Source organism: Scophthalmus maximus, chromosome 2, assembly GCF_022379125.1.
Source record: "Scophthalmus maximus strain ysfricsl-2021 chromosome 2, ASM2237912v1, whole genome shotgun sequence".
NCBI classification, from domain to species: Eukaryota; Metazoa; Chordata; class Actinopteri; order Pleuronectiformes; family Scophthalmidae; genus Scophthalmus; species Scophthalmus maximus.
Genome location: NC_061516.1, coordinates 3,200,918 through 3,218,217, shown reverse-complemented (window position 1 = coordinate 3,218,217; position 17,300 = coordinate 3,200,918). Strand labels below are relative to the sequence as shown.

The 17,300-nt window shown below is 43.4% G+C and overlaps 1 protein-coding gene across 3 annotated transcripts in view; it reads right to left on the bottom strand.

Annotated features, from left to right (window-relative positions):
• Window positions 1-17,113, bottom strand: part of LOC118301320 (protein FAM184A-like) — a 30,396-nt gene extending 13,283 nt beyond the window's left edge. For 2 of the 3 annotated variants that reach the window (XM_035626721.2, XM_035626723.2), the window contains exons 1-12: window positions 16,794-17,112; window positions 12,333-12,410; window positions 10,966-11,100; window positions 10,566-10,664; window positions 8,718-8,924; window positions 8,134-8,307; window positions 7,833-7,994; window positions 7,294-7,429; window positions 6,585-6,766; window positions 6,305-6,490; window positions 2,402-2,524; window positions 2,154-2,315 (exon numbers count right to left, since the gene is read on the bottom strand). In XM_035626721.2, the coding sequence (XP_035482614.2) occupies window positions 2,154-2,315; window positions 2,402-2,524; window positions 6,305-6,490; window positions 6,585-6,766; window positions 7,294-7,429; window positions 7,833-7,994; window positions 8,134-8,307; window positions 8,718-8,924; window positions 10,566-10,664; window positions 10,966-11,100; window positions 12,333-12,410; window positions 16,794-16,958 (1,809 nt within the window). In that variant the 5' untranslated portion in view covers window positions 16,959-17,112. Of the gene's footprint in view, window positions 1-2,153; window positions 2,316-2,401; window positions 2,525-6,304; window positions 6,491-6,584; window positions 6,767-7,293; window positions 7,430-7,832; window positions 7,995-8,133; window positions 8,308-8,717; window positions 8,925-10,565; window positions 10,665-10,965; window positions 11,101-12,332; window positions 12,411-16,793 lie in introns of all 3 variants that reach the window. The other variant, XM_035626719.2, reaches the window with a different exon arrangement.
• Between the last annotated feature and the right edge of the window lie 187 nt (window positions 17,114-17,300).

The window sequence follows — 17,300 nt, the reverse complement described above, 5'->3', positions numbered from 1 at the left end:
ACTACACTACTACGTTTTAGTTTTTAAATGCATCACTGCTGCTACAGTAACGTATGCCGTCCACACTACTCAGGAGTTTTGAGGACCTGAAACAACAAAAGAAGTTTGGAAACGCTGCACGCCTCATTTTAGTTTTAAAAAACTCTGGGGCTGCTGGGACTTTTGTAGTATTTTAGGTTAAATCACAGGACTCAAAGAGTAAAATGTGTCATACACATTTCTTTAATCCCCGGTCAAGTCCTCAAACCGCGACAATAACAGTAACAGAAACATTTTCTCAAATTTCCATCTATGAACCAGATGTCGCACTTCAATAGCCGAGGGTGGGATGACTCACGGTGCCCACCTCCACATCTATTTATAATGGCACAGCCATGGGGCATTTGTAATGTGCCGGCTTTCAAGGCAGAAACTAACTTCACCAGGTCAGCTGTTTCCTGCTGCTCGAAGAGGCTCCGGGGTTTATTTGCTGATGAACCCATTAAAAAACTCCTAAAAGCTCTCGGGTTCGGCTTTGAGGAGAGAACAGCTTGAGCGGTTAAATCCAGACTAAACTGTTTGCAGTGAGGGAAATTAGCTTCTAGAAGAATTTTTTCCTTTTTTGATTTATTATGAAGTGTTCATCACTCTCAATCACGTCACTGGTAAACAGCAGCGCTGTATTATGTAAAGAGATGAAGCAAGAAATTCATTCAGAGCTTATGTGCGAATGACTTCAAATTGAAAACGTTGAAATAGGATCATCCGCCTTTGACTGTTCCCGACTCTCTGTAGCTGTTCTCCGTTGTTTTAACTGAGGGATGTTTCGCAGGTTATCCAGCGGTCTGGATATTTATATCGCGATGGACAATCCAAGTTTAGTCCGAGCTGGGCTGTGTTTCTCAGATAAGGCACGAGAGACAAAGTAGAAGAAACACTCAGGAACAAAAGAGGAGGAAGATTTTTTACCTTTTGCATTTCGAGAATAAAGTCGATTCTTCTGTTCTGTCAAATCTAGTAAGAGGAGCGGCTGACAGCTAAGCAAGATCTTTCCAAGCTTTCCCCTTTCTGAACTCAGCTTCAAAAACCTTGCCAAAAACTGATTCTGGTAAACAAGTTCACCAATTCATCCGCACAAGGCGTTTTGTCAAACTATGCACTGATATATATCTCTCTTGGAGAGATATATCTCTCTTGGAGAGAAATATAGAGATGAAATGATATTTCAAATGTGTATTTCTTTCTCATTCATTTCAACACACAAATATAAATGTGCCACAATTTGTGCAGGAATATCACCAGAAATGGTTACAAAACTGAGGTTCTACAATCCTTTTAGAGCGTAATGAGCAACACAAGGGTTCACATCCCGCTGAACAATAGCTGGTCTAAATTCACAGCGACGCTGCGCTTGGGCTGTGAACACGAGATACAATCCTGTCTTTTTATAGACGAGCCGGTGGGAAAGCAAAGAGCAGCAATTTCATGTAATTATCACTCGTCATTCAGCAGCTCTGTCTCTTCATTATCGCCCTTCTTCTCCGCCTTTTATTAGATGTTCCAGTTTCCAGCTGCTGCGACTTGTTCATTGTGTTTGATTTGTAACTTCATCCGTGTTCATGTTTGTGTCTCTGGCTGCGCGTGCACTTATGTCAAAACCACAAAGATTCAGTTTCCCAGAAGATTTTGAGATTTCAAAGTACCTACAGTAGGACTGTTCCAACCTAGTCCCCCTTTCTGTCTCAGACACACTCTTCCTGTCTCTCTCCTCGCTCTTACCAGCAGGGCTCTTTTCAAACACAAGACCACTCAACTCACAATAGCCTCACAGCTAGCCTTTAGTGCATCTTTCTCATTCCCTGCTTTCACAATGTTCTTCTCAGCTCTCCATCCATCCATCCATCCATTTTTCTCATTTCCTCTGTTTGCCTCCGTCCCTTCTGCCATTGCTAAAATTTACCAGGAGACATTTACACTGCAAACTTGGAAGAATTGAATGTGGGTGACTTGCCGATTGGCCGCTGTTGTACTTATTATATATTACAGGTCAAATCCTAATCATTGCCAAACTGTTTCCTTTTGTTTTTGACTTTTTTTTTGTTATTTTTAATTAACCAAGACAGACATTTCAAATTCATTTCCATTACTTCCCATCCTCTTGGTTTCATCCTCACCTGCAGGTCCGTTAGCAGGTTACTGGTCTCTCGGACTCGGGCTCTGGTCGCATCGAGTTCTACCCTGAGTTTCTCCTGAGTGTCCTTCAGACAGCTGATCTGTGTCTGAGCCGAGCCCAGGTTCTGCTGCCCCTCCCTCACCAGCTCCTGGAAGTGGGACACCTGAAGGGATCACCAGAGGGTTATCACTTTTTCATTGTCAGAAAATCAGTCGGAAGATGGTGGATGAGATTGGTCACATTTCGTACCTCCTGGTTGGCCATGTTCAGCTTGGCCGAGAGCTCCTCTTTCAAGTTGTCCAGCTGCTGCTGGAGACGATCCCGCTGCTCCTCCAGCGACAGACGCTTGATCTCAAACTCCTGACTCATTTTCTGCAGAGGAGGAGATGGAATGAAATATGAATAGGATAGGAGAAATAAGGCAAGTTCATCATTCTAAAAGATTTTATATTCTAATACCTTCATTTATTTACACAATCTATCAGGGCAAATGTTTATATGAAAGCACGTTGGCCCTTCTATAGCTCCAAAGGAGTTCACAGTGAAATACCCTGAAAGTATAATCTCTCAAAACGGAGGAGAGCGAGGAAGCCACTGAACAGTAAATCCCATTTGTGCCTTAATATGGAGTCGTGGCAGCTGTTGAGTGTAAAGCGCGGCCACGGAATGAAGGAGGGACACGTGAGTTGTCATTTAAACTTAAAAAAAGGCCATCTCCTGAAACCAACCAGTTTCTATAATCCTCCCAACCACAGCAATAAATCCTTTCGGGGGCCACTCTGAATTTATCTGATGAAATTCTCCCATTTTTTCCCCCTCATATAGTTAGTCAGTCTCTCTTTTCTATTCATCCCTCGCTTTGAAATGAAAACGTCTTTGTGCTCTGTTGGTATTGTAGTTGTAGTTTATATACTCAATGAACTGCTGGATAAACAGCACAGCATCCTCAGAGACACAAGTTTATTAGTTTATTTATTTTACTTTGGAAGGGATCAGTTACATCCCCTAACATGTGTTGGGAGAGTCTGAACAGCTCGTAAACACACGCAGCCAAAGTTACTTTCACGTCTTACAGCCTGGATTGTCTTAATATTCTGCTCTAAAATGAGCATGACGTTTCCATTTTGTATGTGTATTTTTTTAATTGCCTTAACACTATTGTGGTCTGAATCTATAATGCATTGTGTATGACTAGGGGACATAAAAACATTGAAAACACTAATCAACCGGCGTTGATTACAAAAACACTAGGAATAAATTCACATACAGATAGTGACATTGTCTACACTAAAAGGAAATTTATTTGAGATTTTACAGCCTATAATCACAGATTAATGGTTGTACTTATACATTACAACTGTGGGATAAGAGAGTGAGAACACGGTTTAGTGTGTGTTGTGCGAGTGGAGTGAATGTATTTATGATTCAGACAATCGGATCAAACTGAACAATAAATTTGCTGACGTCACTGTTGGTGCTAGGAGTGAGTGTTGGACTTTTTTCACCACTACATTTCCTTATATTGTATCAGCCAACGATTCAACAATCAGCGGAATAAACGATAATGAAAATGCGGCTTCTGCTGCTTCCAGCTCTTATCTGACCTTAAGTATAGAGCGTTGAATAAACAATTTGTAGAATTAGTCATTTAACTGTCTCAGTTTGGAAATATCGTGCAGACAGAGATAAAAATAAAAGAAAAATAAAGATGTACAAATTTGCCTGTTCTGTCTTCCTTCCTCTCTGCCTCACCCTTGCAGACTCCCTGGGTCCTCTTTAATTGTGCTCCAAATAAAAAAAGACATTAATATAAAGATGATTAGGCACAGCACAGCTTACATAATACCACCCCCCCCTCCCCCCCTATAATTCGTTCTCTCCTTTGCATTTTCTTTCAGGGAATCTATAAACACACACCCACATGCTCGCACACCGCTCTCACTTGGCTTTGAGGCAGGATTTAATGTCAATGAAAATCAGCCAATTAGCAGCCAGCTTCAAACAGCACCGAGAGTGGAGACGTGTTATGAAAGAGGTGGAATATGGGAAGGGACAGACAGAGAACATTGAGGTCAAAATTATTTGTCAAAGTCAATTCATTTGACCAAAAATCATTTCAGAGGCAAGAAAATATGTATACTATTTTAGAGGGAAAGCTGCAATTTTAAAGGAATAGAATTTTTGAGACAACGTAACGTGAGTTCTTCTGTGGGAGTTAAATATCATGCTGCCTTTCGTGCCTCCGAGCTAAATCTCCTTGACTGGACGTCAACAAGTAGATTCAGTATGGGATTCATAACGCAAACTGAATGCAGGTGGAGCAACACAAGTGTGAATAAATAAGGTGTAATGTACCGTGAGGGCTGCGCACAGGAAAAAAAACAAGCGCTCCTCCTCACATGTTAACAATCAGATAACTACAACAACAACAACCCTTCTTTAGGGCCACATGGATGTGTGTATAAAATGGATGTATAAACGTGCCTGAAACCTGTTATCTCAAGAATGACCTGCAGATGGCGACTGCACTGGTTTTCAGGTCTTAATCTCAATCAATAAAAAAAAGCTCACCAGACACTACTGTATTCAATTTATTGAATTAATAGCACATTTTGTTTAGAAAAAAGTAATAAAGTAATAGAGCAACCAAATTATCACGAAAAATATTATAGCAGAAAAATCCTTAATTGCAGGTTTAGCCATCCATCTGAGGCTGAAATCATTGTGTTGAGCTCTGAATGGCTGTGTCTGAAGTTTCACTCCCATGCTGGTGTTCATACTTTCATTAGCAGATAAGAATCTCATTGTTGACTGACCATTTTCACAGCGCTCAGCCTGAATGGTCGCAGCTGCTCCCGGCCCCACACCCCGACTGAAAACACGGTGGCATAGAGTCGGACGAGCGAGAATCGAGTGAAAATTCCTCCTCGCTGCATTAAAGCATCAGTTGTCGATGGTAAATAAATCAGGGTGAATTGTTTCAACCTGTGTAATATGGCTCCTTTGGCAACAAGGACATTTGTATTCTCTCCATGCAGCCCCTTTGAACTCCGGAGATGGAGAGGACAGAGAGCGAGGAGGGGGAGGAAAAAAAAAAAGCCTGGAGGATGAAAGAGGGGGAGAAAAAAAAAGTGATGACAAAATGAAAGACGCAGAGGGACATACGGGGAGATAGTGATGTTGTTTTCATGTCTTAGTCTTAATGTTGACCTAATTAAACGGGTGCAGTCGGTTGAGGGGCTGCTCATTTCTTCGAGATACATATTTTTTTCAAACGACCGAGGCCACTTGCTCTGAGGAGGAAATTAATTGCTGATGCTTCTGCGCAGAGAGAAAATAGATAGCTACAAAACCCTGAGAGCAACAACAAGCTGTGCACTTTTTAATTTGTATTTTTTTAATCTGAAAAATGTGTCACTTTTACTTATCACCAATGGGGTCCATATATATATATATATATATATATATATATATATATATATATATATATATATATATATACAGTATATATATAAAACAAGGAAGCAGTTAAGACAAACAAAGAATCTCTGGCTCCATTTCCCCATGGTCCATTTAAAATTGTGTCCTGATACTGTATACTAGAATAGGTTAAACCACAGGAGAAAGACCGAGTTGAGCTTGTGATTTTTATTGACAGTGACACTGACTGAGTAAATACATGTAGGATTCAACCATATGGATCACACACAGAAAACACAGTTTGATTCTTTGAGAACAAATCTGTACATCTGTTATACAGGATGTTTGTGTTAATCATTTTTTCATGTTTCATGCCAAATTGCTTTGACTTGACTTGGACCCTAATAATGCAGCATATGTTTTTCTTGGAAAATCTCCTAATGCAAATTACATATTGGATAATCATTCGACTAGATCCAAGTTTCTGTAGCAACAGACTTTATATCAAATTAAAAACGGTGTTAGTTATGTGTATATAGAAAAACTGAATAATTGGATTTGAACTTTATTTAAGTGGCTGTCAAGGATTCTGTAATTGTGCACATACCTTTAAAGGAAAGCTTGTTCAAAATGTTTCATATTTGTTTGAAAACGTAAAAACCATGTCAAAAATATAATTGATTGTGTGTCAAAATGGTCATTGCCAAACTCAACCGGAGACACTGAACTCACCGCCACGAGGAGTGTCTTCTCCTCCTCTTTCTCCTGCTCGGCCTCCTCCCTCATGGCCTGGTGTTTCTCCTCCATCTCCTCCAGCGCTCGGACCTGCGTCTCCTTGAAGCGACGCGTCTCCTCCTCAAAGTGCACCCTGAGTCTGGACAGTTCCTTCTCGTAGCCCTGGTGCTCCTCGCGCAGAGACTGAGGAGGGGGAGAGAGCAAGTTGACTTTGGGCCATTCGTGACCCCCACCGTCTTCCGAGACCAAACCACAGTTTAGTGACTGTCAAAAGTACCTGCTCGAGTTTGACCACTTGTTGTTTGTGCTGTTCATTGGCGGCCTGGCTCTGGTTGAGCAGAGCCCCCCTCTCCTCCTCCAGCCTGCTGATCTTCTCCTTCAGCCGACACTGCTCCTGGTCCAGGTTCCTGATGGTCGCTTCGTGGGACATCTGGGTTGCCTGCAGGGAGCCGATCTGACCTGGGAGCAGTCACATCATACACGGTCAAACAGGGCATTTGGCATCATTATCACTTTACAGCTGAGACCACAGAAAAAGCAGAAAAGCTCCCCAAAAATATTAGCTAATCAAACGTTCCTCTGAGAAAGAAACGCTGCTTGTAAAACTGGTAGAAAATTTGTGCATGACAAACTAATTAAGTGAAATTAAGTCGGTAGAAAAAGAGAGCAGATGACAATTTTTCATCTTTTCAGTGGATTATGAAAGGTTTAATCGACGGCTTTCAGAGAGAATAAAATGCTTTTCTAAACAAGTCAGTTTTCCCAAGAAGCACTTTTGACGGGGCTCCTTTTCTGAACATTCATGGAACTGGGGCTGCGTGTAAATGCGGGATTCTTCAGATCCTCAGGATGCGAGGGGGAATGTGTCTCCAGAGCTTATTCAAAAAGCTGTGAAGTCCAAAGTCATCATTCTAAAAAAAAAAGAAGGGAACAAGCTCCTGGTTTACAAATATAAGATGTGTACTGTAAATCATCTGTGAACTCACTGGCTTTGTGGAGGATTTCAGTCGCCTGCTGTTGAACGCGTTCCCTGCTGCCGTCGAGCTCATACTCTGTGTCCTTCAGCTGCATCACCCAGATCTCTCCGTCCTGGATGGCTTCTTCCAGCTGCTTGTGCAGGTTCTGCAGCAAACACACACACAAACACTTCGATCCAAACAATCCAACGATTGTCCGTTTTAAAACCCAGCCGTATCTTCCCCCAGTCACATAAACCTATCCAGCTTTTCCTGCTCAACGGATTTGCCTGCAGGACCATCAGAGCACACCACATTAGGTTTCCCACTTAGAGATTCTTGAAAAACTGTTTTTGCCCTGAAGCATTTACTTTTATCTGTTTTCAGCAACCGTTTTTCATCAGTTTGCCTACCCAAATTTAACCAAAAGAAGACTCTTGTGCTGTTTGTGCTTTGTTGTGGGAAAAATGTGAATAAAAGAGGAAACGCGTAGTTTGTATGAGCAGCACTAGTCTTAAAGGTTTAGTATTATTTCCACATGACTACAAACAAAGCAGCGACCCACATACCTTGATGGTTCCCTCTGCGTTGGCCAGCGACGTCTGCAGTCTGTTGGTCTTGTCTCGGTTCTCTCTCGCCTCCTCCTGAGCTTTCTGGACCTCGCTCCTCAACTTGGACAGCGAGCGCTGCAGTGCCGTTTCCTGAGCCTGGAACTCCTTACGGAGCTCCACCTTAAAGTGAGCAGAAAATTACAGCATTCACTCCAGACGCGTGGAAAATAAGACACGTTAGCTGCAAAACGACAATCATTCAAGACAATCAAGTGATATTCCTTTAGCTAAATTATGCAAGTCTGTGTTGTGGTTTCACCTCGGTCCTTTTCCAGGCCAGCAGGTTCTCCGTGGTGAGCTGGTGTGTTCTCCTCATGGCCTCCAGCTCTCTCTCATAATACTCCTGAGCCTTGGCCAGTTTGGCCTCGTACTCCTCCACCAGACGGACCTTGTCCTTCGATAGCTCTTCCACCCTCTCCATCAGTGCCTCCACCTACACAGACAGACGGATTTACATTTTAGTCATGATGTTAAAAGCTTCAAAAATACATAGTGCATTTTTTTTTGTTATTTAACATCTCATCTATTTTCTTAAATGATTAGTCTTCTGTTTTGGAAAGTAAACAGTTGATAGGGAAGAAAACAATGGGAGGAAAATAAGAGGATGACGTGCAACAAAGGTCCATGGTCCAATTTTAACCACTTCAGGATTACATTATGCTCAAAAGCCAAGTGTGCCACCAAAACAACCCTACTTTTTTCAGTTTTCATGCCTTAAACTGAAGATTTAATAAGCCTCTGAGACAGCAACTACTCCATCAAGTAAAAACGTGCTTCAATCAAGATTTTGGCCCTTCCAAAAGACACTTCCGTCTTCCTTTCTCTCTCCCATTCTTAGCCCACCTCTTGTCTATGGAGCTCGGCCAGTTTCTCCTGGTCTTCGGTGGAGGTGGCGCTCTGGTTCTGCTGGTTGTTGAGGACTTCCTCCACCTCCTGGCGGTGGGTGGCCCTCAGCTCCTCCAGCGCTCGCCGCTTATCAGCCTCAAACTGGGCCTGAGCCTGGCTGAACGCCCGCAGCTTCTCCTCAAAATCCCGACGCATCTCCTCCACCTATTGAAACCACGAAACATTTTCTATTTCTGTTGGAATCGTTTTCATGTGTTGTTGCCAGCCTAATTTCTGCCTGTGCCAAACCATAAGCATCTCGTCAAGTGCCTCTGAAATAATCAGAAAAGGGCAAATTATTGAATTCTATTATCTTAAATGCCGTCAGTATACTTAGCCAATGCTTGCAGCTTCTCCTCTGCGTGTGCTAACGGGAAAAAATAAATCAACCGTGTTTGCTGTTGCATCAAAAGATCTGACAGACAGGTTGAAAAAAATATATATAAAAATGTTGCATGAGATGTGATGATGTGCGAAGCCAGCAGACTTTGCTCAGGTTGGTAAAGAGGTAGCCCTCCTTAGTCAAACCGGGAACAGACAGTGTGAGGGCAGGGGCAGAGAGGGAGACGAGGAACAAGACCAGAGCAGAACACACACCGAATCCAAACGTGGGTGGAGTGAGGATGAGCGGAGCTCGTTCAGCCACCAGCTCAGTACACTTCAGCTGTTCATTTACTGTACGCCCACTGCCATCAGACTCCACAAAAGCAGGTGTGTATGATATTGTGTCATGGCATGACATGATTTATGGCATGGCAAAACATGATATATGTCATCACATGAGATTAAATTAGATTATTTTCCAACTTTTTTGCACTTTTATAATGGCTGCAACCACTTTGGTGGATTACTGTGTGGACGTTTGATCTGAAACATGTTTTACAGTGAAGGACGTGAAACAAATCTTGCAACACCTTCACTCCAAAATCGCTTACTGCCCCTTTAAGATATAAAAGTTATAATAGTCCTGTGGACATCCACAAAACCTCGGAGTGATAAGTGCAGCATACGGGAAAAAAAAAAAAAATTTATGCAATACAAGGAGTGTGTATTCTAACATTCAGAGGCGATTTTTGATGTTGGGGCCCTCGGCAATAAATCACAGGGGGCCCCTTGAACCAGCGTTCATCACCATTATGTTATAAAAAATCGGACACAAAAATTGCGAAATGTAAAAAAAAAATTTATTTTAAAACTATTCATTGTTTAATATTTACATTTCAGGGACAATGTAATTTAACATAGTTCCAATGCAGAGGATTTAACTTGTGGGCCAGAGCCTGCACTATGGCTAATGAGGTTTTTACATTTACAGCGTAATGAAAACATACAGTTTTCAGTTTCATAAAACCACAGGCCTACTCCACAAACAATTAAATACACTCACCAAACGTCAAAGTAAACAAAATAAATAATGTGATGCTAGTCGAAGTGACGTTATTCAAGTGTCTCTCCTCCAAAGTTAAGGCTAGACTATAGGCATTTAGTTATTTGGTATTATATATAATCATTATCTTGCTTTTTCATTTATCTTCTTTCTTTTTTCGCTTCCAGAAGGGTAACTCCTCTTCATTTTTTGGAGTGGTATTCGTTGTCATTATGTTTGTTTACACTGAATCATGCACGTCACTTGCAACAGGAGTCAGAGCTCCATTTCATTTTACTAGAAGAAGAAGCTTGATTTTTTTCTTCCGCCTAGTGCTAGAGTGAAAATAGTACATCACATTTCCACATCCGTCCTCTAGTCTGTGTGTGATTGTGAATATTTCTATGTGTTGTGTGTGTGCGTGTGTGGTCCAGCCTTACCTCTCTGCTCATAGAAACCACTCTCTGTGTGTGCTGGGCCTCGGTGCAGAGCTGGGAGTCCTCCATTCTCTGTCTGTACATCTCAAACTCTGCTAAAGCCTGACAGCAACAAACCACAAACAACCACATTACATTCTTTCACATTTCAGTAACTCCAATGTCATGCAGCCACTTCTGAGTAAAATATCACCGTGCAGCTGGGCTCAGTTCGGATTCTACCGAAGCTGGCCGGAGAACGTGACGCAGCCATGACATGAAGAAAGCAACGTCTGTGACGCTCCACAAATGTTTCCAAGTTGAGGAAACGAGTGAAATCAAGCGAAGCCTCACTAAACACAGTGACCTAAGGGAAGTCAGTCCCCCCCGCCCCCCCCTGTGGTGCCCAGCAGCGGTGAATGACCTGTCGCTTTATGTGCTCGTGGAGTTCGACGGATTCCTCCAGACTGGCCAGCCGCCGCCTCAGGTCCGCCTCGTCCGCCATCTTGCTCTTGTACTGCATGATTTTGTCCCTGGTTTCTGTCACGATGTGTTGGACCTAAGCAGGAGAATATGAAATCACAGCCCACATCTTCAGAACTGCAGAAATAATCTCAAAAAGAAATGTCACAAATGTAAAATATGATGTGGCATAAAACGGCATTAAAGCGATTTTTGCTTCATTACAACACGCAGAGGATTTTTTAAAAACCTACATACAGAGAAGGTGAAAGATAAGAACTGAAGGGGGGGGAAATGTAGGGATAAATAAAACTAGGTGCAAGCAAAACACAGCTGCCTCCAGGAAATGTCTCCTGGCAGGGGAGAAAAGTCCCACTCTAAAAAAATCTACCACTTGAAAGCAACACCAATTTAATTAACAACGTACAGTTAAAGCTTCTCTCTGAAAGAAATTAACGGCATTTCATCCTGCTTCATTTCGGCTTAGGCCCGGTCCTGACATGGAGGCTGTTTGTCTTGACCTCGAGCCAGATTGTCTGTGAATCCAGTCAAGAAAATCAACTGCCATGTTAAATGAAAACGCTGGAAGAACATCTCATTGCAGTATTGGTTTGGTGCGTGGGTGCGTCGTTGGCTGTTACTCATCAAGACCAATTACATTTGATCGTCTGATCCCCCTCAAATCAACCGCTCCCCCTGCTATGATACACTGTCGGATGTGAAGTGAATGAAGTGGAGAATCTGGAGAAGGTTTTTTAGTACAAAGACGCTCTGAGCTCGTCTGCACATTATTTGCAGCAGCATCCTACATGAAGGTTTATTTAACTGGCTATATGAATCCAGGTGTTCAGCAATCTCCAACTAGATGGTCAAAACACTGGGGGGGGGGGGGGGGGGGGGGGGGATGTATCTTCTGTATCTATTAATGAAGAAACAAGCTCTTCTGACACACCGCGTGATGGGTTTCCTTTCATCGGTCAGCCTTCATGTACCTGCCACTTTCGGACAGCTGTAAAGTGAGTTCCTCTGCTGAAAGGTGAGCGCTGCACGGATGCAAACTGCTGGGGAGACCTTCATTCTTCTACAGCCGTACTAATATTCTTTTGTTTTAAAACGTTGCTTTAAAGCTAAAATGATCTCTGTTATAGCTTCGTATACCTGATGTATTCATGTGACCTGTCATGATATTCTATGTCATGACTAAGTTCTACATTAGTGACAGGACCTTTTTATTCTCACCGCTAGAAGGATAAAATATTGATATGCTAGTCGATATGCTCCTGTGCTCTATTTCACTCATAGGTGTTTGGTGCTTTGTGACGTCCGTACCTCGTCCTCGTGGGCTTCCTTCAGAGACTCGATTTCTTCCTCGTGCTCGTCGTTCTTGGTGTTCAGAGCATAAATAACCTGGAGACACAGAGAGAGGGTTGGGCAACAGGATGAAGACAGGTGGGAAAGGCTCTCTGATTAACTGTTCCTATATCAGATCAATACTTCTAAAAATTAACAATGCAGCCCAGCTCTGCTCTAATTTTTGTGCAACAAAATGAATACTGGTCATGTCAATAACGGAGACAAATAGGTTTGAAGACAGACAGTTTTATCCACAGACAGAGGATGAGGCTGCTATGTATTCACAGTGGATGCTTTGAATACGTCTATCTCATTTGATCTCCGATTGATTGACATTTGTGCACTCAAGTCCGATCACTCCGTCATGGTCGTTTCTGGCCGAGGCATAACATCGTGGTCAATGTGTCGACCACTTTCATTGAGGCATCCTGAGGCCTCACAGCTTCACTTTCAAGGCTCACGGACCGGCCTTCATCCTCCTCACATGATTTAAGTGGTACAACAAAACTTTTTGTTTTCGGTGCTTTATGGGAATCACTACCCGACGTCTTTATTTACCACTGCATCACTGGTGTTACCTCGACATGAGTGAGTGTTTCGGCTGGCAGTGGAAAGGAATCAGAGTGATGCAGATTTGGACCTTCTGTTCTCCCCGAGTGTTTGAGCCTTTGGTTCCCCAGCAGCAAGTCCGCCGTGGAACGGTTCCTTCAATTATACATGATTATTTTAATGACGCTGGCGTGCCTGCTGCTTTTCATCTCTCCCTCTGCTCTCGCACTTTTATCTCTCCCTCTTTTTGTTCTTGCTTTACCCCTCCTATCCCTGCCTTCTTTGTCTCTCTGTCTTCCAGGAGTACAGATTCTTCTTTGCATTGCTATTTGCGTCGGTCGAACCACTCAAGCTTGCTCTCCATAAATTAAGGACAAATTTTTTTTTTCATTGTCCAAACATGATTCTATTGCCTAAATCAAATTCTGCAATATCATATTTACCTCTGAGCTTAATATGAATGACTGAACTTATGAAGGAAGTCAACGGTTTCACAGGTAGGCCTGCAGCTGCACAGTTTCACCCAGTCATTCAGAGATAGAAAAACATTACTGTATACTGTATGCAGTGACTTCCTTTAACAATAACAGTCACAAGCAGAACAGGGCCAGTAGCAAATTTGACTGAATGAGTAATTATGGTCAAGATGACAATAGGGAACACAGGAGGGACAATTCTGAGGCTCAATTTTCCACAGTCGATCAATGAATGTCTGTGAATGTCTGGAGAAGAAACAACTGGCCGCGTTTTTCTCCAACAAACACTCTGTTGCCCTGCTCTCGTCATTTTCAGAGGATTAGCATCCTATTCGCTCATTAACGGATTAATGAGAGCCAAACTCTCAGGGTGCTGTAGTCGTTACAAGATCCGTCGGCGCCTGAGCTTTCAGTCCACTGTTTTCCTTCACCACACACGCCACGAAGTGGCAAAAAACACAGTGTCTGTTACCAATCAGCTCAAGAGCACAGTTTGTGTTCTCAGTCCTTCATCGACGCGGCGGTAAAAGCACTTTGCATCTGTTCCTTCTTTTTGTTGTTTTGTTTTTGATGCTCCCAAGGACAACTCGAGCGCACACGATCTCCTCCCCGAGCGAGCGTCACTACGCCACATCACAGCTGAAGTCATAAACACAGCAGGCAGCACTGACGGCACACCCGCCCCCTCCAAAAGAGGAAACTGTGTTTCCTGTGATATTCAGGGAAGAGTATGAGTACAAAACTGAAAGAAAACATATTTTCATCGAGTTTGCTCGGGAAAACAGTGGATGTAGTTTTCTTAAACCTTCTCCCTATTGAATGCGCTTAAACGCAAAACCAAAGCTGTACTGATACTTTTCTGCCTCCATTCGTGTTCTGTGTTCTCTTGCGTTTTAACCAGAGCTCTGACATTTTTCCAAGACGCGAGGAGCCCGCAAGCCTCGGGCACCACCGGCAAGACCAGCCAGTCGACATAAGTCTCCTCATCTCAGCGAGAGATGAGACTTGTAATTTACTGATAGCACTGACGTCTCTGTAGTGTCTCAAACCGGAGACAGGATTCCCTCTGACAGATTAACATGGCTCTCAGAGTTCAAATCCAATATTTGTTGCTTTCAAATTACACCGTCACACAGCTGCGCTTTTATCTGTGTACTTTTCCTTTTGAATTGCCCACACTACCACAGATATGGAAAAATCCAAACAAACAAATCCATAGATGAGGTAATTATACAAAAATTGATTTGTGTAAATGTTAATCCCTTCCTCCTCTGCTGCAGGCTACCCGACTTCAAAACATCTTTTAGTCTTCTCCCCAGATGCAGACTCAACAAATCAACTCTCGAAACATTTCATACAAATGCCTAATAGAATGAAGTGATGACATTTTCATATCCAAAAGGTCAAAGGTCACCTCCACTGTGACATCATTATGTTCTGCAAAAAAACACAATTCAAACGCCCGAATTCAGAAACAGAACAGGGTAATTGTGACCACATTTTCTTTGACGTTCCGCGACTTTCTGGCGGAGGCGAACAACCGTGAGGCAGTAGTTTCTAGTTTGAATTTGTTTAATATCATACTTATATCTTCCCCATTAAAAGTAATCTATTCCTCACCATCTAAATTTTGCAGAGGTTTGACTGACGATGTGCAACCAGTGTTTGTGTGACATGACTGTCATTGAAGGAGAAGATGCAGCAACTGCATGAATTCAACAACGGAGCGAGCGCATGGCGCAAAGTCGAAACAAATGCTGACGCACTTCACCTCGTCCAAAACATGACATCCGATTAACCCATTTCTTTCCACAGAGGAGTAACACATGCGCCACATTAAGCGTGGTTCGTAAACAGAGAGAGAGCGATTGGCCCTGCAGGTACAGAGAGCCGAGCAGGAGCGAGAGGCATGAAGCTGCCACAACAACACTTTCAATTTTTTAAAAGCAAAGACATCTGGACACAGGAGACAAGGAAGTGCTCTTGGCTTTTTAAAGGAGGCTCGAGAATACAACAGCAGAAGTGCAGTGAAATATAATCTAATGCCTGAATAACTTGAGAGATGAATTTCAAATGCATTTTCGAGACCAAGGATCTATGTGACAAATAAAGTGCTCCACCTATATATGATCCTTTTGGAAACATTTGCATTATTGATTAATATAGAAGTAAATAAATTGAGATATAACAAAAGAGAAAAACCAGTTAAATCCATACGCTACAGGTTGATGCTATTCACTATATACTCTCATCTCCGGCCACATAATCTAAAGGCCTGTGTCAGCCCAGTAGTAATTTGTGATTAGTGATTAGTGATTAGTGAGTATGGATATTGATCTTGATCTTCCTTCCATCCATTTACATTCTACACCTGCTTCTTCTGTTCTCATGGTTGGGGGTTGTCGGCTTTCCCAGCATGCACTTGGCAAGACAATATGCTGGAACAGGTAATCGGGTGTAACACACAAAGAAAACCACAGGTAATTTGGAATTCATCGAACTTGTACTTCATGGGTAAACAGGGAAGAATGAATCTCCCGGTTTGATCAAACACAATTTTTCAAAGTGTTGAATTTGTTTGTGGACGTTAATACCACCACTGTTGTTCCTGCCGGTATCCCCACAGGCGCCGATCGCTTCAATCAAACGCCACTCTTTAATCCTGGATGACCACATTTTCCAATCCATCCGTAATTCTGTGGTGTATATTTGAGAACAGCTTATCTGACTGCCCCCCTGTTAAAATCTGTATCACCACGTCTGCTATGTAAAAATCTCCCATCATCTCCTCCTGCCTTTGTCTCCTGCATGTTGTGTAAACTGCTTTCATTTGTAAGGTGGATTTGTATCCACCAAGACAAAAGCCTCGGTCGCTGCCACCTTAAATCCTCCACCACTGAAAGACACACACTGTGTCCCTGCGTGTGCTACAGGGGCTTCAGGTGCACTACAAAGAAGCAGCCCTGGCAAACCCCCCTGCATCCCTCAAAGATTACATAACTCCCCCACAGCCCTTGGGTGGCAGTGGCAAAAAACACACACAAAAAAAAACATGCACAGGTTAGAGGTCAACTTCACAGCATCACATTCCCATGGGCATTAGGGAGAATGCAGCAGAGTCAGAGTGAGGCTGCAGAGAGTAGTAAGAGCACAGGAGGATGCAGGTCCTCCATGGCGAGTCAACACTGCTGCTCAATAACGACCACTGCCTTTCAGCATGGGGGGGGGGGGATACTTATCAAACATGCACCAAATTGTTCCAGCAAATCTGCACCAAAACCTGCAGGATTGTGAATGTGAAGTAGCGCCACTTCCTTCCTTCCTTCCTCCTCGGCGTGTTTACAAACGACACGCCATCCCTCATCAGGACCAGTTCACCCCCCTACACACACACACACACCCACGCACGCACCTTGGTCAGCTGTGCTATTTTCTTGCTCATCTTCAGATGCAGGTCCTGCGTGTATTCCAGCGTTAGGCTCCCGTCGTAAAACATGCTGGCCGTCGGAGAGGGGCTGTATTTGGTGTTGCTGGTGAGGGTGCTGTACGCAGGCTGCCAGCCTGCCCCGGACGCCATCTTTCATCGGGACTAAACCCCCCCCAAAAAAACCCGCGACGCTTTGAGTGGAAATTAAAATGGAGCAGGGTCCTGCTACGCGGTAAACCCTGCCATCGCTGTGTTTGTGGTTAATCTTCAGTGGGGGGAGGGGGAGGAGGGGGACGCGACACCGTCCCGTCGGCACGCGTCGACGCCGAGCGCGAGCGCACGGAAGGATGAGAGGCGGCGGAGACGCGCGACAGATGCTGGTCCAGTAGCGCGCGCGCTCACGCCGGTAGGTTTAATTACAGTGAGGAAATAGGTGATATGTTGACTTGCAGCCGCACAGAGTAAGGTACATTACATGTCTCCAGTCCGCAC